Below are 25239 nucleotides of genomic sequence, written 5' to 3' on the forward strand. Positions count from 1 at the left end.
TCAAGTCACTACTTTTTATTCTTCCTTCATTTCAAATTCAGCTAGACTAACAGGCAAGTTTCATGGAGAACACTAGATTCTATGAAATAGAAAAATATATCAATAGATCTTTAACAAAGATTACAAAGCTAAAATAGAAAAAGTTGTAACTAAATAATTCAATGTGACATAATTTCACCATGATAATTAGTAAGATTTCATATTTTGAAAGGTGTTTGAAAAAATGTAGTTCATGTATATTTTCCTTAAATTTATCATCTTATTTTAAACAACAAAAACTCTTTAAATATTGAGTACTTATGAAGAAATATTCTTTAGTAGGCCTCTATATTCATCTTATCTATGTCTTTGCACCTCAGTCTTAGGTTTATTATACTTAGAAGAAGAAAAGTATGTCTTTTCCTCTGTACCATCTGATTAAACTGTATCAAATTGAAGAAAAAATAAAAAAAATTAAAAGTTCAAAGGCTAAATCATTTAAAAACAGGAACATAGTTCTTTAGTTGTGGTTCCTTTGTAAGTGCTGTGTTTAGAAGTCCTGGGTTATGGCCTTGATCACATCAGTGAAGTCACTAGAACTCTTTTTCTTTAAGTATATGATGTGTTTAAAAAAGAATAAAGGCAAACAAGACCACAAAATAATTCACGTTAGTAACTTCATACACAGATCTTAAAGAGACTTGCAAGACTGACTTCTACTTTATGTTACTTATATATTTTGGGGTTTTTAACGAGAATAAAAATGATTTATTAAGCATACATTTGCTTAATCAGTGTTTCAAGTCAGAAAAGTACTCAGAAATACTGAGAGACATTTTTTTTTTACATAAAAGTCTCTCAATTTATAAAACATTTTTTATTGACAGATAAGGCACAGAAAAATGCAAGTGACATCTGCTAAGCTTTACTTATGAAAACTTAAAGAAATCCTATGGGATAACATCACTCAATTTTTCCTGGAGTACCTCTGATGGAGACTTCCTAAAAAAAATCTGGAAATAATTAGAAACTATTATAGTACCTTAAAAAGTTTACTTGAAAACTCAATCTGCTCTTCATCAAAGAACATAATACACTCAGAATAATGTAATAGAAAAATAAGGTACATATACAGAATAATGAAAAGCATCTCAACCACATCTGATTGTGAAAATTAAAAAAGTTGACAGAGGACAATAGTAGACCTGTGAGATACTGAAGAACTCTGGAGGAAACACTGTATTCACTGATTAAGCACTGACTTTTCAAGACACTTTATATTATTTTACTCCAGTTCATTCTACTCTTAATTTTTAAAAAAAGATACTACTAAGTGCATTTTAAAAACAAATTGAAAGAAAAGAAGAATAGGTAAATCTTGAAATTTACTTTTATGTCATGAGATTTATAGGAAGAAAACTCCATATACAGTAAAAAAAGTTTTTGACTATCTGTGGAACAATTAATGCAATATAACGATAATGCTAATAGCATCTTAGAACTTAAAATATGTTTTTCAAGAGACCTAAAATTCCACTGGCATGTTCCTTAGAGTTTAAAAGACTGTCCATATGAACTGAATTATCCTTGACAAGTACCTTCAGACACTTGTAATATGATCTCATGTAAATTTAGACCATATTTTGCACACAAACCACTGGCAATAATAAGTTTATGCAAGAGCTCAAGATAAAAAGGAAAGAAAAGCTGATAGACTTAATAATATGTGGTAGTTAACATGAAGTTTCCGAAATCAAAAGCATCAAAATAAAGGCATCTAATGAAAGAAAAACAAATACTGTGAGAAATGCTGCATTTACCTTTACTTTTTCAGTTCTTCACTACCTGTTTTCTCCAAACAAAATGTTATCTTTCCATGTTTTATCCAAATTTAGGGGAAAAAACACATTCTAAGCAGATAAATAAACCAGAAAATTCCATTTGCATTGAAAATTTATTTTAACCAATAATTAAACCACAGTGTGGATAACATCTTTGTTGTGTTTCCCACTGTGGGAAAAACTTATTCATGCAGTCCATCAAGATAGTTACTCATTCAGATTTCCAGCTATTTTATTAGTACTAATAATTGCTGATCATAACATGGAGCTATATCAACATTTGCAAAGGGTTAACTGTAAAACAGAAGAAAAACAACTCAAAACTCTGCTGTTTTAAGGATTCCTCAGGATTGCCTCTGCGTTGGCACCAAAAAAAAGCCTACAGAACCATACAAATTCTATAGGGATCAGCTCCATTGTCAAAGAAATGCATTAAGGCCTGACGGAGAGATTTCAGCATTGGAGAGAGCTGCTTGCTAAGCAATCTCCACAGCACCCGCAACTATATTTATCTCTCTTTATCAGAAGTCTGCTACTGCTATGTTGTCTGGCTAATGGATGAAAACAGGGTATAAATCATCATGAATTTGAGTCGTGGAGAAAGTGGCAGATTATTTTAAGAAATTCTGAAGACCTGTCCATTTTTTTGTGTGTCCTCAAAGCCAAGGTTTTATATATCTGTCCAACAATGAATTATCTGGAAAAGATGTTTTTATAAGCTAATTTTAAAGCAGAACGGTGAATTCTTCCCACCTGAATTGCATCAAAGGAAGATTACTGATTTGCTTATCAGTTGTTTCTTTAAAAATATTTTGTGGAAAGTAAAATTTTTCAGTTTAATAGAAAATGAAACAACTGGAGCTTTTTTTTTTTTTTAATAAAGTCATTTTTAAACCATTTAAACGAGGTATTTTTAATCAATTAACCACTTAAATATTTAAAACACACTGAATTATTTTAGACATTCAACCTAAAAATCAAGTTGAGAGACATGTTTATAATACAGCTTTGCTGAAACACTGCATAGAGAGCTTAAATTTCTCACTCTTCCTTTCAATCAATAACTGAGGCAAAGTTTCATCTCTAGGGCCCTTAATGGCAGGAATTCCTGGAGCCAGCAAATGAGTAATGTTAAACCTATGATTAGATGATGAGGCCATCAAAGACACTAGACCCTAATGCTACATTCTTCTTTATTTCTCTGAACTGCAGTGAAACCAGGAGCTAAGGAAGAAGGAATTTTACATTATTTTCCCCCATGAAACCATTTCTTTCAAACAGGCATCACCAAGACCCTACGAGTTCCAGACAGATTTCACAGAATGTCTCTTGAACTCAGGACTCTGGCTTTGGGTGACAATTCTCAAATGTCCTGCAGATGAACTCCTGCCAGGGATGCTGTGTCCTTTAACATCTTCCTTATTTACATATCTGGATGAAAAGTGGAAAATGGATCTAATGATTTCCCTATGAATATATTCTTGAAGAAAGTAAACCTGAAGACTGAAAAATAATAGGTAAGTTTTGGTTGCTTTACTTTTGTTGATGCTTTAAAGGATTGGTTGAAGCCCTATTGCTGTTTATTTGGAAGTTAGTTGTGGTTTTAGTCAGACCTCAGGTCAGTAACTAGAAACAGTATATACAAATTTTCCTTTCTACTGAGGAAATTAGGATGTAAAAATTACTTATTACAAACATACATAAGTTCTTTTTTCATTCTCATATTACAAAATATTTAATACTTATGTGAAAATCAGGACCACCAGGAGACTTGGCAGAGTTGGCGAAAAGAAAGACCCTTAGGTCCCTATTTTGGTTATCAGAAAAATGTTACATACTATTTTCTTCTAATTGCTTAAAAAAACAATAGCCAGAAATTATAATTCTATTTTTAATTCTGACTATTAAAGATAAATAGTATGAGTAGATTTTTAGATTTTATACTGAAATATATAAATTATATTAAAAAAGGGAAAGCAGCAATGTACCATATCAAAAACCCCTCGCTGATCAGCTGTGTTTTATACTCTGGCTACTGCCTTAAAAAAACAACCTCCAGTTTGCATTATCTCTAATAGTGAAAAAGAAACCATATAATTAACAACGAACATCAAAATTATAAATACTACTCTATTATTTAAAAAAGATGGATGTAAAGAAGGGTATCAACATAGCTATAACAAATTATGTATATATTTGCAGAAATTAAAAAATAAGGAACAATAGAAGGCTAGGTGAGATGGAAAATAATAAGACAGCTAAAAGGAGGGGGGAAGGAGGGAGATTAAATCAATATTTGCATAGCAAGATCATTTACATAAATACATATCTCAATTTATTTTCTTCATCTATGAGATAATAGACATTTTAAAATACATAAACATATACATATATATTTACTTCCATTCTCCTGTTTAATGACATAAAGCAATCCTCATGTAGTTTAATGCAATCACGTGATTAAGATTTCATACCTGAGAACAAAGCAGCATAACAAGCTCAACTACAGATGTGCTGGACTTCATACAAACGAGGCCTACAAAAAAGAAAGGTTAAAATAAAATGAAATAACAGTGGTAGAAATCATCATTCTAAGTTAATTCATTATGTAGTTTTAACTTATAAAACATTTTTAAAAAATAGAATTCCTAAAATAAAATGGAGATACTAACACATTCTTATAGCATTAATTTCAACATATACAGATATTTCAAGAAGATATGAAAAATATGTAAAAATTGACCTCAGACTTGGGTTATTTATTTGGTCAAGGCATTTCTTATATTTAAACAAGGCATGGGTAGCTTTCAAAACTGATAAGCCAGTTAGAGCTCCTTTTATTCCAATGACATTTACAATGTGATTGTCTCAGAAACACAGAATAATAATCACTGAAAATCTATCTAACTTTTCTTCCAAAAGACAAATTTAAAATAATTTTTACTTTATTATAGGTAACTACCCATAGGTTGTCAATGGTTGTAAATGAATTTTGAAATATTAAAAAATGAATTTCTCATACAATTAACATGTTACACAATACTTATAAAATAAAATATTCCATTGTTCTGCTTCCAAAGTCTCTGAATAGAAGTCAGAAGAAACAAGAATTCAATGTAATAATGGCTACTACTCATTGATCACGTGCTATGTGCTGGGTACTGTGTTAACCGCCTTATGTACAAATAACTCATTTAATTCTCATGATATTTTGTGACATACTATTATTATTACCATTCTACATGTAAGAAATACTCTTCTTAAAAACAGTCTAAATGTTGATTATATATATTATTCATCAACTTTTTTTCCATTAAAAGGATGACTGCTGTATATGAAGAGAAGGCAGGTCATGACTGGGTAGTATTTTTAACATATAGAGAAAGATGTAACCAACGATTAATAACAATCTCTGGAGGAGAGTATGTTAATCACGATGTTTGCTAATTTAAAATATATTTTTAAAAGTTTTTAACTGTTTCTAAAATTAACTAAATTAATACTCATTTTTCTATGAAGACAAATATAATCAGTAAAAGCACTGCATAATAAGAAATGCCATGCTACCAGGGAAGCCTGATCTTACATTAGCTGTTGCTAAATAGCTAGCTAAAGTGAACCAGTTATTTTTCTCTTCTTAAGGTGATTTTAGTAAAGAGTCTCAAATGTCTTCCAGACACTAGCATGTATATTTATCGTAGGGAGTGGATAAATACCCTTTTGTGCCCATTCTGCTAACAACTCTACCCTTAATGTGCAGACCTACAGAACAAGTTGTAAAAAGGCATTAGTATTCCATTTTATCAGATCTTTGGGCAGACAGCTAACTAATGAAATAAGAGGCAGATGTGAAAAGCTCATTTAAGAGACAATTGTTGTAATTGATCAGCGATTCTAATGCTCAGGAGATAGAGTCAGAAAGATTAATGGGATGTTTATCACCTGTTGGCTACTCAACTATTTGAAATTCAGACAAAGAAAAACTAAGTAGAAGGCCAAAGAGCTATGCATAGTAGAAGAATCAAAATTAAAATGTATACTCCATATCAATTTAGATTTTAGATTGTAAGGCTATATAGTGAAGTATTAGGTTACATGGCTATATAATGATTGATTATACACAGAATTATTCACCATATATTCTGTGTACTAGAGTTTTGAAATACAGTTTTAACAAATCAGAAAAAAATATGCAATTATATTCATTTCTCACAGACTAATTTTAAATGAACTTCTAAAGAACTGCATGTAACAAGAATATTCGTATTTTTACCCAAATATATGCTATCATTCCATAATAAGAAGAATATAAACAAATGCTCCATCAATGCTTTTGTTCAAGGAAGTGATAATAAAACGACAGGATAGTCAGACTGCAATTTGAAAAACAGTATTCTGGGAACTTTGAAAATGGCCATTGTGATTTCAGGTCACTAGATCTTTGCACCTTTACTAATGAGATGTAATTAGAATGAACAGAATGATAATGGATCCTCCTCAAAAAAAAAAAAAAAAAAAGAAACAAAAATGAAAACCTAGTTTTGCCATGAGAACACAAGCAGAGACAATTTTGGAAGACTTATCACCTTTCAAAAACTTTATAATCATTTTGGTTGGCACTTTTTCTAAGTGTTAACAATTAAGTATTACTAAGACAAATGGATTTTTTATTAGAGATACACAGTGAAGATATATAGAGATATTGAGACATTTAATAGAGCTATTGAAAATAAAGACACTGTCTGATGACATTATCCTTGCACATTCTCTAAATAAAAAAGCGCTTATTTTTGAAATTCTAAGGTGAAAGCAATAAATGTGATTTTGTACAACTTTAGCCATAAGCTTAAGAAAGCCAAATTTATCTAGCAATGCTACAAATAACTCAGGCTATATATGCATAAAGCAAGTATTTTACAAGCATGTATCTCAAATGAGATGTGATTGTTTTTTTCCTTTTTGTATCTGGCAAGAAATTCATAATCAAATCAACTCATTTGAAAACTCCTTGTATGAGTAAAGGACAGTGTTAGCACTCAGGAGTATAAGTAACAAGACAGTATCTACATCTTCCTAAGGGCTCCATCTTTCAATTCAAATTTAAGATTATCTAACACTTACAAAGAACTTTATCATTTATAGGTTGCATTTATACATGATGTTTTATTGGATTCTCTTAACAACTACTTGAACTAGTTATTATTACCTCATGTGATAGGTTAAAAAATGAAGGGATTCAGTGACTAGCCCAAGGTGTTTCATTCAGTAAGTGGTGGAAATGTGACCTGAATTCAAGTCATCTAACTCAAAAGCCCATTTCTCATCTGCTGCAGAGCTGTTTAAACAATCTGACATTAACAGGATGACAACATGTGACAATGAGAGAGATCATAACGGTTAATTCCATCTTGGGTGATTTTGACAGTTTTCTTGGAGAAGATAACATACATGTTGGTCAGATGTGGGAACAAAAAGCTTAACAGAAAGTACAGAGGGAGCAGAGGACCAATAAATCCTGAGAAGACCTTTATAGTATGACTGGCTGATCAGAATATAGGCAGTGTGAGAAAGTGGGACTGGAGGGTTAAGATAAAATTCAAAGATTATCTATCTCCAACTGAAAGAAATAAAATTACACGTTTTTGAAAGTTAAGAAGAAGAATATAGAGAAAGGGATACAATGGGAGAAATGATACTAAGGATCAGTTATTCCTATTCCATGATGACTTTTCTCATCTTGTCAATTAAGAAGTAGGCCCCAAGGGAGTTAAACATATGTGTTCCTTTAATAATAACAACAACAAAAAGCCACCTTTACCTGCAAATATGTGCTCACCAGAATAAATATTCTAACTAGAAATAATGACGGAATACTGTAGATCATAGCAGCTTACCAGTATAAAGTGAATTCAAGGAGTGTAGATAATCAACATGTGAGAGAAAGAAACTTAAATATGTAGGAGGTACTCTAATGGTGAGGAAACTGTCTAGTACAAGCTTTTGAACACATTATGAACTATGTTGTTGAAAGATAAGGTTGGCTAGCTGACTAGCCAAGATACATGTATTTGAAAAGATGAATTAGGTGGACAAATTTGAGGTGGTCCAGACACAGGCAGCAAAAATTTGCTGGATCCAGATGAGTAAAACACCATTCAAGTCACTGGCAGTTTTTTGGGTTTCCATTTACTAGGGGTGAGAAATCAGCTTCAACTTTTAGAACTACGCTCACTTGCCACAAGGAAAATAAAAAACAAAAACCACCAATCAACAACAAGAACAAAACCCCCACCAAATTCCACTAAACTGTAAAATGAATGTTAAAAGTTTGCCCTTTGGGATACAACCATCTTTCTTTAATACAAGAAATACTGACACTTTTGTTCAATGTGTGAGTCTGACTTCATGTATATGCAGAATTACAAGATCAAGTTTACATGCTTTAAGATAATGTGGAAAAATTCCATGTCTAACAGGATGCCCCCTTCTGGCAGGAGGTGAAGAGTACGAGGTGTTATGGTGACAAACAAGGAATCATACTTGGAGGTGGGACTCATCTTCTAAGGAACATTGTTTTCTTTCAGCAAGGGCCTTCTCCCAAGAGAGAAGAGCATACACGTCTATGCCTGGGGCAGTGCTCTGACTACATTCTCTGTAAACTTTAATTAAATGAATAAATCTAAAAACCACCATTCATTGAGTAAATAAATAGTTGATGTATATTTATATAAATGTTGGAGAAAAAAGATTTTAAGGAAAAGTAGGAATATTCTTTTAAGAACAAGAGACCCATATATTAAAAAAACATTTATTGAGCATTGTGTCTTATGTGCCAGATACCAGGCCAGGTGCTAAATTTAAAAATAGTGAGGAAAGCAGGACAGTTTATATAAACAAATAATCATGACATATAGACTCTTAGGAGCTACACAGAGACAACAGAGTGTTAGACACACAGAAAGGGCAGTGAGCACCTCTGCCGAGGAGAATTCATAGGGACTGTGACCTCTGAGTTGCATGAAGCTAATCCTATAAGCAAAAAAAAAGGAGAAAGTCATCCAATTTAGTTTTTAAATAACTTTCTAATGATTTTAACTTTTAGAAGGGCCCAAATTGTGGTTTCACAGGTCAACTGGCGGTAAAGGATTCACCTGCCAACACAGAAGACACAGGTTCGATTCTTGAGTTGGGAAGATTCCCTGGAGAAGAAAATGGCAAACCACTCCAGTATTCTTGACATGGACAAAACTGCATGGACAGAGGAGCCTAGTGGGTTACAGTCCATGGGGTTGCAGAAACTTTGACATGATCTAGTCACCGAGCACCAGCACAAAACTTAATAAGGTCAAAAACTTCAGTTCAGTCACTCAGTCGTGTCCAACTCTTTGCGACCCCATGAATCGCAGCACGCCAGGCCTCCCTGTCCATCACCAACTCCCGGAGTTTACTCAAACTCGAGTTGGTGATGCCATCCAGCCATCTCATCCTCTGTCGTCCCCTTCTCCTCCTGCCCCCAATCCCTTCCAGCATCAGGGTCTTTCCCAATGAGTCAACTCTTTGCATGAGGTGGCCAAGGTACTGGAGCTTCAGCTTCAGCATCAGTCCTTCCGATGAACACCCAGGACTGATCTCCTTTAGGATGGACTGGTTGGATCTCCTTGCAGTCCAAGGGACTCTCAAGAGTCTTCTCCAACACCACAGTTCAAAAGCATCAATTCTTCGGCGCTCAGCTTTCTTCACAGTCCAATTCTCACATCCATACATGACCACTAGAAAAATTATAGCCTTGACTAGACGGACCTTTGTTGGTAAAGTAATGTCTCTGCTTTTTAATATGCTATCTAGGTTGGTTATAACTTTCCTTCCAAGGAGTAAGCATCTTTTAATTTCATGGCTGCAATCATCATCTGCAGTGATTTGGGAGCCCAGAAAAATAAAGTCTGATGCTGTTTCCCCATCTATTTCCCATGAAGTGATGGGACTGGATGCCATGATCTTAGTGTTCTGAATGTTGAGCTTTAAGCCAACTTTTTCACTCTCCTCTTTCACTTTCATCAAGAGGCTCTTTAGTTCCTCTTCACTTTCTGCCATAAGGGTGGTATCATCTGCATATCTGAGGTTATTGATATTTCTCCCAACAATCTTGATTCCAGCTTGTGCTTCTTACAGCCCAGCATTTCTCATGATGTACTCTGCATATAAGTTAAATAATCAGGGTGACAATATACAGCCTTGACGTACTTCTTTTCCTATTTGGAATCAGTCTGTTGTTCCATGTCCAGTTCTAACTGTTGCTTCTTGACCTGCATATAGTTTTCTCAGGAGGCAGGTCAGGTGGTCTGGTATTTCCATCTCTTTCAGAATTTTCCACAGTTTATTGTGATCCACACAGTCAAAGGCTTTGGCATAGTCAATAAAGCAGAAGTAGATGTTTTTTCTGGAACGCTCTTGCTTTTATGATGATCCATCGGATGTTGGCAATTTGATCTCTGGTTCCTCTGCCTTTTCTAAAACCAGCTTGAACATCTGGAAGTTCACGGTTCACGTATTGCTGAAGGCTGGCTTGGAGAATTTTGTGCATTACTTTACCAGCGTGTGAGATGAGTGCAATTGTGCGGTAGTTTGAGCATTCTTTGGCATTGACTTTCTTTGGTATTGGAATGAAAACTTACCTTTTCCAGTCCTGTGGCCACTGCTGAGTTTTCCAAATTTGCTGGCATATTGAGCGCAGCACTTTCACAGCATCATCTTTCAGGATTTGAAACAGCTCAACTGGAATTCCATAACCTCCAGTAGCTTTGTTCATATTGATGCATTCTAAGGCCCACTTGACTTTGCATTCCAGGATGTCTGGCTCTAGGTGAGTGATCACACCATCGTGATTATCTGGGTCGTGAAGATCTTTTTTGTACAGTTCTTCTGTGTATTCTTGCCACCTCTTCATAATATCTTCTGCTTCTGTTAGGTCCATACCATTTCTGTCCTTTATCAAACCCAACTTTGCAAGAAAAGTCCCCTTGGTATCTCTCATTTTCTTGAAGAGATCTCTAGTCTTTCCCATTCTGTTGTGGTTTTCCCTACTTTCTTCAATTTAAGTCTGAATTTGGCAATAACGAGTTCATGATCTGAGCCACAGTCAGCTCCTGGTCTTGTTTTTGCTGACTGTATAGAGCTTCTCCATCTTTGGCTGCAAAGAATATAATCAATCTGATTTCGGCACTGAGCATCTGGTGATGTTCATGTGTAGTCTTCTCTTGCTTTGTTGGAAGAGGGTGTTTGCTATGACCAGTGTGTTCTCTTGGCAAAACTCTATTAGCCTTTTCCCTGCTTCATTCCGTACTCCAAGGTCAAATTTGCCTGTTACTCCAGGTGTTTCTTGACTTCCTACTTTTGCATTCCAGTCCCCTGCAATGAAAAGGACATCCTTTTTGGGTGTTAGCTCTAAAAGGTCTTGTAGGTCTTCATAGAACCATTCCCCTTCAGCTTCTTCAGCGTTACTGGTTGGGGCATAGGCTTGGATTACCATGATATTGAATGGTTTTCCTTGGAAATGAACAGAGATCATTTTGTCATTTTTGAGATTGCATCCAAGTAGTGCATTTTGGAGTCTTTTGTTGACCATGATGGCTAGTTCATTTCTTCTAAGGGATTCCTGCCCACAGTAGTAGATATAATGGTCATCTGAGTTAAATTCACCCATTCCAGTCCATTTTAGTTCGCTGATTCCTAGAATGTCGATGCTCACTCTTGCCATCTCCTGTTTGACCACTTCCAATTTGCCTTGATTCATGGACCTAACATTTCAAGTTCCTATCAATATTGCTCTTTACAGCATTGGACTTTGCTTCTATCACCAGTCACATCCACAACTGGGTATTGTTTTTGCTTTGGCTCCATCCCTTCATTCTTTCTGGAGTTATTTTTCCACTGATCTCCATTAGCATACTGGGCACCTACTGACCTGGGGATTTCCTTTTTCAGTAACCTATCATTTTGCCTTTTCATACTATTCATGGGGTTCTCAAGGTAAGAGTACTGAAGTGGTCAAAAACTCACCAATTATCAAACTGAGAAGTTAGTGTGGCTTTGTAACTTAAAACTAAAAAATCAAAATTAAACAAAAAATTAATATTAATTATACTTTGAAATACCAATAATGGTCTGAATATGTATTATTATTGCTACAATTAATATTAATATATGTCTGGGTAGTATTACATACTATTTTAATTGGACACCTCAAGATTTGCCTACATGTTTCAGGGAATTTAATTTAAAACTGTACAACTAGAAACAATTCATATTACCTTCAAGAAGCAAAAAAAAAATTAAGTTCATTTACCTTTTAAAATGTAATTAAACAATCACAGCTTATTTTTATATTTAGACTATAAATTTTAATTGAAAATTAAAAAAAATTATTTTCAAAATACTATACAGACAATGGAAGTTCATTCATTGATTGATTTAGTTTAGTTTACACAAATATTAAGCTAACATAAATTTATTGCAGTCTTACTGTCTTAAAAGAGGAACATAACTGAAGTCTGGAGGTATTAGGGCTAGCACACATTTTCTATAAAGGCTCAGATAAAATATATTAGGCTTAGGGTATGGGGGCCAGCTGACAATAATAAATTTCTGTCACAACTATTCAACTCTGCCATTGTAGTGCAAAAGTAGCCATGGACAATACATAATCAAATGAGCTTGGCTGTCTTCCAGTATAACTATTTCCTCATTCCAAGGTTTGTTCATGTGTGAGAGAGAAGAGAGAGACAGAGACAGACAACACATACATATGCACACATACATACATCTTCAGATTTTGAAAACTATAGGGGAAAATATTTTAGATGTATGTCTATGACATTTTATAATTTCAAAATCCAAAAAAGCTCTGGGAACATCTTTCTTGCACAATTGTCATAACCTTAATCATCAGCCAATTAATATACTAGTTACAAACTTTATTCTACTTAGTGTGATTAATAGTGTGATTATCCCAACATGTTACTGTAGATATATTAATGTGCTTAAGTAACAAGTTAACCCAGGGTCCCCTGAAGATGCTATGAAACACAGGTATAGGCACCTATTTCTCTTCTTAAATTCTAAAATATCTGAATTACAGAATACATCAGGCTCTAAGCTATTAAAATATAAGAGATGTGACCTTACTTTTTAAGTCAGAAATCAGTGGTACTCACACATGAAATATTTTGAATGATTCATAAAGAAATTAATTTTAGCTGCCATCTCAAAGTAATCTGATATTACATCTTCTCCCATGAAAATTCTGTATGTTCAGAACTAAAAATGTATTTCCACATGACAGTAGTTGGCTAAGTGCTTTTAAATTATAAATTTAGATGTTTAGATTGCTCAGAGACAAGATTAACTGTAACTATACCTACATAATACCCTGTCATTTTGACTGACTTATTGAAATAAACTCTAAATTGTTTTTCATTTGTTTATTTTTGATTTTGGTCATTGTATCTATACAGCCTAGGAATCTTATTGACTGTGGATATTTTTTCTTTTATATAATTTTGTTCCTGCTAAGAATTTTTGCATAGTGATAAAGCTGAAGTTCCTAAAACTCTTTCACAGATAACTCTTCCATGGAATGATAGATTACAATAGAAAAAAAAAAATGAACCTACAAAGATATTTCCTCCTGCTTTGACTGTGAATGAGCTAAGCTGAAGAGAATATTCTTATGATACTATTATTAACACCTATAAAATATGAAACACTGATGTAAATTTACTTTTTTACTTATGCTTTAGAAACCATGTTTGTGCTAGCCTATCAAAAGTGTTGCATCAAGGGAGATATCTTGAAAATTCTTGGTATTCAATGTCACTTTTTTTTTGGTTTTCACCTGACTTTCACTTCTCTTTGTACATCCCACAGAAATACTCTTTTATATTTACACATGCTAAACAAAGATTATAATTTCCAAGTCACTTGGGATTAATTAAGTTTTGAGTTGGCTGTCTCTTGAGATATGCTCATTTAAACTATTTATTTTGGTAACTATAAGTAAGCCACAGAGATGACGCTATCTTTGACCTCAAGGAATGAAATCCCAGTTACAAAAATAAGGCACATAAATATACGTGTATATATAGGTGTCCAGAGAACATATTATACAGAAAAAATTATACAGTATTATGCCTCCAAATAACTTAAAACAACTATTATTTTAAATAGAGGTCTTCATTAAATACTGTTTCCTATAATATTAGACTCAAGTTTTCACTACAGAAGTAATTGACCTGAGTGTCTTGCCCTTTACTTTAACTTCCTGATTTAATCACAACAGCAATGGATAAGGGTGAAATAAGGGAAATAAGAGACATTTTGACTATCATAAGTCATCTGGACCCTGCAATTCTCTTTGGGTTAAATTTAATTATAGAACCAACTGCTATTCCTGTATCACTCCTCTGCAACAACTTGCTTCTCTTCTCCCTGTGCTCCTTCAAATTCCAAAAGCCTCAATTAAATTCTAAAACTACTAAACTATGTCTGGTTCATATTTTGACATTACCTTAGAGACTCAGATCCTGAATAATTATTAAGAATAATACATATATATTTAATCTTGTAATTAATTTCAAGAAATATTAATAACCAAAAGAGAAAAAAGCAAGACATTTATACAATTAAACCACATGAATAGAGGTGGATAAAAATGGCTATACCAATGACTAGTTATGAAAAATGAAACAATAATTTATATTCTATAAAATATTGGCTCCCCCTTTTAAACACAGTATGTATAAGTGAATAATTTGCATATTAACAGTTCCAAACTACCCAAATTCTGACTTTCATTTATTTATATTCTGAAATAAATATATTTAATAATTTTAAGTTCTCAAGTTTAAATAAATTTAAGTTTAAAATTGCTTTTTAATAAAATACACCTTTAAGTTCTTTATTTTTGTATTCAGAAAAACACTGGCTCTTTTTCTTTTAAATATTTATGTAATACACAACAGAAATACTATGAATCCCTTTTCTTAATAATGGATTCACAAAGTCAAAGATAAAAACTAAGAAACATAATAAGTAAAAGAAAATTATTTGATAAATATTATAGTTAAGGCATAAACAAGGAAAGAGAGGCTATTGTTTAAGGTAGGCTCAAGTAGAGGTCAGTCAGATGAACCTTACATATTTTCAAGAGTACATTAACTCTATCCAATTATTATAGGCTTAAACTGTCGAAGCACTCTTGAGAAAACAAGCTGGACCTTCAGAAAACTCCTGATTTGTGCTCAAAGCAATAAATTCTCAAATTTGACCCAAGCAGAATTTTCTTTACTAAATCCTCCATTTCAAACAAAATGTCAAATAGAGATGAGTAATCAGTCCAGTTTTATTCATTCTTAAGAATAAAATAAAGCTTTTGTAACTTGGAAGAACTTGAAAATTCCTTCAATTTTAAAACTGAATGTTTTTTTTTTAAGATACTGCCAAAAGTCACAGAAATTATTCTAAGTATATATTCTGCCTAAGTAATAATTTAGTGAGATTATATGCCAAAAATTATATAATCAAAAAAGAACAGATCACTAAATTAACAAGATTATTTTACCTATACCAGAAAACTCTATATCCAACTCATATGTGCATGCTAAGTCGCTTCAGTCATGTCCAGCTCTTTGCGACCCTATGGACTGTAGCCCTCTAGGCTCTTCGGCCAATGGAGATTCTCCAGGCAAGAATACTGGAGTGGGTTGTCCTGCCATCCTCCAGGGTATCTTCCAGGTCCAGGGATTGAACCGGAGTCTCCTATGTCTTCTGCACTGGCACGCAGTTCTTTACCACTAGTGCCACCTGGGAAGCCTATCCAATTCATACCTACCTGCAACTCAGAGTCAAATTATATAGTTCTGTAAGTACCAGAATGCAATCTGATAATAATAGAAAAGTCAGTGTGTGAAATGCTCTGTAAATAAAATAAACAACAATTCAACATAAAATATTACACCCATTTATTAAAGTAAATGGTGTTTTTATTTCTTCTAATTCTTGCAATAATAGAACTATTACACATAACAGTAGATTGTTGAAATTGTATGAATTGGGAAATCTTATGAAGTGAGATATAATAAATGATAATAAAAAATATCTAACAAAAAGGAGCTAGTCATTCCCAAGAATAAAGACATTTCATGATTCAGTTGTAAAAACAGCATTGCATACTTACTATATGCAGGGCACAGATATGAAATAGATATGTTCCATGTGCTAGAGAATCCTGCATTCTAATTGAGGACACAGCAGATAAACTGATCAGTTCAATGTGAAGAGAACTGTTATCTCGGAACCATTACAGGATGTTGACTTGGCAAACAAGATAAATGATGTCATTAAAGTAATTCTTATTGTGATATAGGAAAAGGGTGAAATTTAATAAGGGGAAATATTTAACCTAAACCTGATCCAGTATTCTTGCCCAGAGAATACCATGGACAGAGGACCCTGGCCCACGATAGGCCATGGTGTCACAAATGGTCAGACACAACTGAGCAGTGAGTACACACACACACACACACACACACACACACAGAGTGTACAGTCATTAATTTCTTTGAAAAAACTGACAGCGATAACTCTAAGATAAAAAAATCACAAATATTTCGACTTGTAAAACAGAATCTGTTTAATCTGATATAAAAAAACACCCATTGAGAGTATCAAACTTCAAGATTTCTCCATGTATCAAAACAAATACATTAATAGAAAGCAGAACTAATGTGAGAATATTTGCTAGATTATATGTTGCAAAGTACAGCTACTGAAATAATCTGTATAACTTTTTTACACAATCAGTTTCCAAGTTTAAATAATATCCTTGATTAGAATATTATCTTTGGTTGGGCTTAGTGTATTTGGAATAACCCTACTGAGGACAGAGAGAATAACATTTTAGCCATAGATAATAACATGTGTATCATGAATCACAGGTCATATTTCCATATGGAGGAGGAGAAAATAATCCTCCAGCAGTTAAAACTGGTATAACAAGTCTGAACTGTAGCTTTCATGGATTGTATTATGCACAATAAAGTTTATATTTGCTTTATATGCAATAAAGTAATTCTGGATGGATAGACAGATTTAAAGGGTTGATTCTACATGGAAAGGCAATGTGTATGCAAAAGAAAGTAAGGGAAACAAGTTACCCAGGAAAATAAACTTTAAAGGAGACATAAGGGGGAAAAAGTTTAGATCTCTGGTAAAAGTCCACAAAGGTAACTATTTTATGTGCTGGCTTAAGCAGCGCTGAAACAGAAACTATTATCACACAATCAAAATCTCACCATGTATAAAACTTATACAAGTTTGATTTTCATTATTATACAATAGAAAAATTAAAGATGAAATCAATATACCACTGACCTTTACAATAATGGGACAAAAATACTTTATAGTACTACAATTTCTGAGGGATGTAATAAAATAAAGTCTATTTGTGAGAAAAATAGGATGGTACAATGTGAGTTCTAAAAAATAGTTACAGGAAACCAAAGATTCTCACTTGGCAGATGGGAATATTTCTTGGGAAAGAGTTACTGCAGAAAGGGCTTATTTCTCTTGTGATCCAGGGCCCACCTAAATCGAGGCAACTTTACATAATTGAAGGTCATCTGTAATGTGGAAACTGCGTTTTGATACCTGAGAAGGACAGACTGGAGACTGATGGTCAAGGGTGACATGCCCTGGGGCTGACCTCAATCTATGAAACTAGAGACACAGAACAACATATCTGGACAGCAGAGATCATGGACCAAGAAAAAATCTGCCCGTGTACATTTTCTTTAGTTGTAGTGGTGTTTAAAATACAATGTAGGTAGATATTTTTAATTATTTGAATGTTAGTAAGAACTAATTGGTTTGTTAATATTAGAACTTATCCTGAGCTCTCAGAACTAGGCAATTTTATTAGCATTATAGAATTCTTTAATCTGGATTTAGTTTTTAATTAACTCAAAGAAGATCTAAATTGAAAATCTGAAGACATGGCTTTAGAATACAAACTAAACAGCTGTATACTCTCGAGCTAAGATATCTGCCTTTACTGATACTAAAGTTCTTTGCTGGTAAGCAACAGATTAGTGATTTTGAAACTTTTTTTTTTTTTACTACAATAATTCTTCGGCACTCAGCCTTCTTTATGTTCAAACTCTCACATTCGTACATGACTACTCGAAAAACCACAGCTTTGACTATACAGATCTCTGTTAGCATTTCATGTCTTTGCTTCTTAATATGCTGTCTAGGTCTGTCATAGCTTTCCTTCCAAGGAGCAAGCGTCTTTTAATTTTATGGCTACAGTCACGATCTGCAGTGATTTTGGTGGTGGTGGTGGTGCAGTCACTAAGTCGTGTCCAACTCTTGTGACCCCATGGGCTGTAGCCCACCAGGCTCCTCTGTCCATGGGATTTTCTAAGCAAGAATACTGGAGTGGGTTGCCATTTCCTTCCCCAGGTGATCTTCCCGACCCAGGAATCAAACCGGGTCTCCTGCATTGCAGACAGATTCTTTACCTGACTGAGCTATGAAGCCCAAGAAGATAAAATCTGTCACTGCTTCCAATTTTTCCCCTTCCACTTGCAATGAAGTGATAGGACTGGATACTATGATCTTAGTTTTGTGAATGTTAAGTTTTAAAGTCAGCTTTTTCTCTCTCTTCTTTCACCCTCACCAAGAGGCTCTTTATTTCCTCTTCACTTCCTGCGTTTAGAGTGGTATCATCTGCATACCTGATGTTGATATTTCTCCTGGTGATCTTGATTCCTGCTTGTGATTCATCCAGCCCAGCATTTCACATGATGTACTTTGCATATGGGCTTCCCAGGTGGTGCTAGAGGTAAAGAACACATCTGCCAATGCAAGAGTCTTAAGAGATGTGGGTTCGATCCCTGGGTTGGGAAGATCCCCTGGAGGAAGGCATGGCAATGCAATCCAGTATTCTTGCCTGAAGAATCCCATGGACAGAGCAGCCTGGCAGGCCATGGTCCACAGGATCACAGAGAGTTGGACATGACTGAAGTGACTTAGCAGGCATGCACACTCTAGATACAAGTTAAATAAACATGGTCACAATATACAGCCTTGTAGTATTCCTTTCCCAATTTTGAACCAGTCAGTTGTTCCATGTAAGGTTCTAACTGCTGCTTCTTGACCCACACACAATTTTCTTAGGAGACAGGTAAGGTGGTCTGGTATTCCCATCTCTTTAAGAAATTTGAATTTTGTTGTGATGCACATAGTCAAAGGCTTTCGCACAGTCAATGAAGTAGAAGTAGGTGTTTTTCTGGAACTCCCTTGCTTTCTCTCTGATCTAAAGAATGTTGGCAATTTGATCTCTGGTTCCTTTGCATTTTCTAAATCCAGCTTGTACATCTGAAGTTCTCAGTTCACATACTACTGAAGACTAGCTTGAAGGACTTTGAGTATAACCTTACTAGCATGTGAAATGAGTCACAGCCTTGTCATGGCGAAGGGGCTTGCTTAACTCAACGAAGCTATGAGCCATGCTGTGCGGGGCAACCCGAGATGCACAAGTTGCAGTGGAGAATTCTGACCAAACATGGTCCATTGGCGAAGGGAACGGCAAGCCACTCTAGTATTCTTACCACGAGATCCCCACGAACAGTATGAAAAGGCAAAAAGTTTATGATACAGCAATGTAGAAGGGTCAGCCAGGCAAATACAGGTAAATGGAAAGCATTCCATGATCATTACAAAAGAATTCAACTATGGAAAGACTTTTCTGAAGCCCTCATATTCTTTAAAAGTCAGAAATACACTGATTTAATTGACTTCCCTAACTATAATGTTTAAAACATATAAATCACCATGGGAAAAATTAATTTATCTGATATATATATATACACACATACCCAAACACATACATACAAAGTATTACTGAAATGTATATAAGGTTTTATATTTGTTGGCTTTATAATTAACTGAAATTAAAGGATTATATAAATAATCAAATTATTTATGTAAATATAAAATATATATTTATAACATATAAATATATACATAAATATAAATAAACAAATTAGCCTCTGTTTTACTACCTGGATCAATCCCTCTAGCAACTGGCATGCAGTATATTTATATATGGGAAATACACTAGTCCCATTGCCAGATGCTGCTGTTCCATAATTTACAATGATAATCAATTGTTATTCTGCAGGAATTTTGTCCATAATTAACTGAATTTTACATACAGGTTGTTTCCCATCATCCTCCCTGACACCTTGGGCTATAGAAGCTAGTGAAAGCTTTCCATGAACCTATTAAAACAGAAGGAAAAAATAATATTCTCAAGCTTTTAAATAATAATATCATAAATTTAAAAGAATATTTATAACATATTTCATAATCCAAAAAAATCAGAATTCAATTTTACAAAAGGTGGATTTTTTAAAGGTGGATTTACCTTAGAGCAACTGAAGGATACAGAGAGCCATCAAGCTACTAAATAAACTCAGAATAAACACCATAAACTAATTACATATCATAACTATATTATGTCCATAATAAGAATATAAAGTGGCTGAAAAATATAACTACTGTAAGTGCTCAGCAGTATATTTCCTCTCTTAAATCTTTTTTTTTCCACTTTTAAATTTCCTAATTTACTTTCTCTTTCCCAATTATTTATTTCTTCAATGTGTATAAACATCAGAGAAAGGATGAAATGATGAAAGCCTGTAGTGATTTCAAGCTTAGTTTATGGAGGGTTCCACGTAGTTTACCATATATATAAACTCTGTATCTAAATCAGTATGTAGGCAATTTTCACAATATAAAAACAAATTATTTTTATGCCTCAGAAGAAACTACATGTGTAGCCTCCAAAAACAGACTTGTTATTTGATGTTACATGTTTCATGGAATATATAGACCATTTCTTTTATTGTTAATTGATTTAGAGCATCCATATGTACTCATTTGCCAAGAAAATCCAAGCTGATGCCTGCATGAGTGTAATTTTAAATACGTACTTTTTCTCTTTTAAAAATGTTATGTTTTGCATGAAAATCTGTATGAATAATTTTAATAAAACAAAAGACAAAGCTGTTTTCTTTTTAAATTATATTATTATGGAATATATGATATAGGTAGCTACAATCTATTATTTCTTGAAACAAAAATAGTTTCCAAACACCGTATTAAGGTTATTGTTGTAGTGCTCAGTTGCTTCCAACTCTTTGAAACCCCATGAACTGTGGCCCACCAGGCTCCCCTGTCCATGGAATTTTCCAGGCATGAATACTGGACTGGGTTACCATTTCCTCCTCCAGGGGATCTTCCCAAGCCAAGGACTGAATCCATCTCTCTTGAATCTCCTGCACTGGCAGGCAGATTCTTTACCACTATGCTACCTGGGAAGCACCCCATATCAAGGAATATGATCCATTTCTTGTGTGTGTGTGTGTGTGTGTGTGTGTGCACGCACACACACACTCAGTCACATCCAACTCATTGTGACCCCATGGACTGTAGCCCGCGGTGCTCTTCTGTCCTCCACTATCTCCTGCAGGAAACATTTAGTTGTTATATCTTATTAGGATCCTTTGACCTACAACAGTTAGCAGCTTTCTTTTACCTTAAAACTTCCTGTTTTTCTCCCCAAAAATGTCCTTCTCCACATTAAAGAAAAAAATTCCCCATATTTAAATTCAAGCTATATCATTTGGCAAATAATACTCCATTTCAAGGTCTACTTCCCTGGTAGCTCAGATAGTAAAGCATCTGCCTACAATGTGGGAGACCGGGGTTTGATCCCTGGGTCAGGAAGATCCCCTGGAGAAGGAAATAGCAACCCATTCCAGTATTCATGCCTGGAAAATCCCATGGACCAAGGAGCCTGGGGGACTACAGTCCATGGGGTCGCAAAGAGTTGGACATGACTGAGCGACTTCACTTTCCTTTCCCTTCCTTTCAAGGTCTACTTTTGATTTGTATGCTGCTTTCATATCTCCTATCTCTGTGAAAAAGATGCATTTCAATATGCTTTTACTCCTAATTTCTCTCCTGGAAGACTAGGAAATAATATTATTTCTGACTGTATCCCTACAGTATACTACAGAATACTTCATGTAGTATCTTATACATGCCACTATATTTGATATACTATATATATCATATTTAGTAAATTCTTTTGGTAAATAAGGTTTCTCTGAATTTTCATCAGTCCTTAACTTTATACTGCTGCTGCTGCTGCTAAGTCGCTTCAGTCGTGTCCGACTCTGTGTGACCCCATAGATGGCAGCCCACCGGGCTCCGCCATCCCTGGGATTCTCCAGCCAAGAACACTGGAGTGTGTTGCCATTTCCTTCTCCAATGCATGAAAGTGAAAAGTGAAAGTGAAGTTACTCAGTTGTTTCTGACTCCCAGCGACCCCATGGACTGCAGGCCACCAGGCTCCTCCATCCATGGGATTTTCCAGGCAAGAGTACTGGAGTGGGTTGCCATTGCCTTCTCTGAACTTTATACTAGGTTGCTGGAATACAGTTCCAGTTTAGCTAGTCAATGAGTATATGGTGATAGTCATAAAAATTCTAGTGAGTGAAAAAATAATACTGGTTTGAGGGCTTTAGTAAAACCACTCTCCTTGACAAATCATGTCTTCTTTACTTTAGTCATCTTTATCAGCTAAAATGAGATTCCCATATTGAAATACAAAACTTAGCAGTTTGAAACTTTTTACTTATGATGAGAGTATAATTTCTCCTTTTAGAGGATATTGTTTTCTTGTTAGAAGCTACCTATGATGGAAAAATATTTATTAACATATATATTTCACATATATCCATATATTAACTATTTCCCACACTCTCCTTTGTGTGTATCTAGTTTCCAACCCTGTTTCACAAATGTATTCACTGCTGTGCTGGCAATGAATTTCATTATCTTTAATTGTCTGTAAAAGTGTTCATATTCCCCTCATTTTTGAAGAGTATTGTCATTGGACAAAGACTTTCAGGTTGGAAGTCTATCAAAACTTAAAAGATGTTCCATTATTTTCTGATTTGCATAATTTCTGACTAAAGGTTGATGATAATTTTACTCTGAAATCATGGTTTTTCCTGACAGTGATCTCAAAATTTTAATTTTAATTATAGGTTAAAATTGACTGTTTTTACTTTGTGTGTAACTTTCTGTGAGATATAACATATATATAGATCCCTGTATCACCATCATCCCAAAGAATCCCTTGTAATATTCTTTTACAATGACACCCTTTCCCACCTATAAACCCTAGTCAACACTGATCTGTTTTGAGAATGTCCAAAAGACAAAAATGAAACATAACATACAGACACCCTGAGATGAGCATTTCTTTCACACAACAATGCCAATGAGATTCAACCAAGCAGTAAGGTTTGCCAACAGTTTGTCCCTTTCTTCTGCTGTCTGAATCCACCACAGTCCTGTTTTTTAAAAACTCACTGAAAATCATTTTCTCCAGTTTGGGCTTTTACATGAATATTCATGTACAGGTTCTTGCATGAAAGTAAGTTTTCATTTCCTTAATTTCAAGGAATGGGATCATAGAGTCACATAACTGAATGTTTAACTCAGTAATACTCCCAAACTGTCTTCCTCAGTGACTGCCATTATGCAGTCTCCAAGCCATGGATGAGAGTGCCAGTTGTTTCAACTTCTCCCCAGTACTCGGAATTATTATATTTTTTTTTATTTTAGTCATTCTTCTACAAGTTTGTAGTGTTCAGCCAACCTGGTTTTAATTTGCATTTATTTTTCTGATAAGGTTGACTATCTTTTTATGAGCTTATATTCACATCCTAATGTGATTTTTTCTCAAGTATCTGTTCAAGTCATTTTTAAATAAGTTGGTTTGCTTAATATTGATGACTACTTTTGAAATTTTCTCTTGAAACCTGGTTTTGAACAGTTTAATTGTGTTGTTCCATGGATTTTTTTGTTTTTTCCTTTGTATTCATCCTGATTGAGGTTAGTTGAATTTCTTGGATCTTAGGACTTGTAGTTTTCAAATTATTTGGCTATTATTTAAAAAAAAAATACACATACACCCATAGCATCTTAACTTCCTTTTTCTTGGACTCCAATTTTATGTATGTTAAACTGCTTGATTTATCTCATAGGCTCCAATGGCTCTGTTCCCCATTTATTTAGTCCTTTTTTTCCTATTTCAGTTTTTAAAGATACAATTCTATACTTCTAATTCAGTTTTGTTGTCTTAGTGTATAATAAGCCATTAAATCCGTCAAATGAATTTTCCAGGTTAGTTACACTGGGAGGGCAAGTCTACTTCCTATGACTCTATCATAAAAAAGTCAAGATCACACTAACTCTTTGAGAATTTTCCTTCAAAATATTACACTACTGCATCTTTATTCCTGTCAATAGCTTATAAGTAAGTGTTAGTTGCTCAGTCCTGTCTGACTCTGCAATCCTGCTGACTGCAGCCCGCCAGGCTCCTTTGTCTATGGAATTCTCCAGGCAAGAATACTGGAGTGGGTAGACATTCCCTTCTGCGGGAGATCTTCCCAACCCAGAGATTGAACCCAGGTCTCTTGCACTGCAGACAAACTAGTTACCTTCTAAACTGCCAGGGAAGTCCTGCCAATAGCTCTTATAGGACATTATACCAGGTGGTGATAGCGGTAAAGAGCCTGCCTGACAATTTGGGAGACATGAGAGATACGGGTTTGATACTTAGATCGGGAAGATCTCCGGTAGGAGAGCATGGCAACCCACTCCAGTATTCTTGTAAGGAGAATCCCATGGACAGAGGACCCTGGGGACAACAGTCCATAAGGTTACAAAGAGTCGGACAGGACTGTAATGACTTAGCATGCATATGCAACTTAGATTACTAAAGACATGTTAATCTTGACTAAAGACTATTATTTTCATGGGTTTTAATTTGATCTTCCCATTTTGAAACTAGTACAGTGAAGTAAAACAGGATCTTATGCATTTAAAGTAAAATTCTTACACATACACAGTATATACTGTGTAACAGAAACTCAAAGATGTTCTAAGGTCATGTTAGATTATAATATATGAAGGCAATCTGGCTGTCAATGTTGAGTCAAGTGATACAGCTAATCAAACAGGCAACAAGGTGGAATCCTTGTTGATTCCTATGAAAAACTCCTTTTTGGAGATGTTATAAGTATGATAATCTGATTTTCTTTCACTTTTAAGTTAATTTATGTTTTTACCTAGATGCCCAGAGTGGTTTTTTTTTTCCTCTCTAAAGTCCATTAATTTTACTAGAATGTATCTCAATGTTGGTCATTTAGATCATTTTCTCAGATATTCAGTGTGCCTTTTAAATATATATATTTTATTTTATTTTATTCATTTATTTATT

At 34.3% G+C, this 25239-nt stretch overlaps 1 protein-coding gene across 10 annotated transcripts in view; it reads right to left on the reverse strand.

Annotated features, from left to right (window-relative positions):
• Positions 1 to 25239, reverse strand: part of NBEA (neurobeachin) — a 646246-nt gene that overhangs the window by 338108 nt on the left and 282899 nt on the right. For all 10 annotated transcript variants that reach the window (XM_043891765.1, XM_043891767.1, XM_043891768.1 and 7 more), the window contains one exon: positions 4295 to 4356. In XM_043891765.1, coding sequence (XP_043747700.1) covers positions 4295 to 4356 — 62 coding nt within the window. The remainder of the gene's footprint in view (positions 1 to 4294; positions 4357 to 25239) is intronic.

The sequence above is a fragment of the Cervus elaphus genome, chromosome 30, assembly GCF_910594005.1.
Source record: "Cervus elaphus chromosome 30, mCerEla1.1, whole genome shotgun sequence".
Classification (NCBI taxonomy): Eukaryota; Metazoa; Chordata; class Mammalia; order Artiodactyla; family Cervidae; genus Cervus; species Cervus elaphus.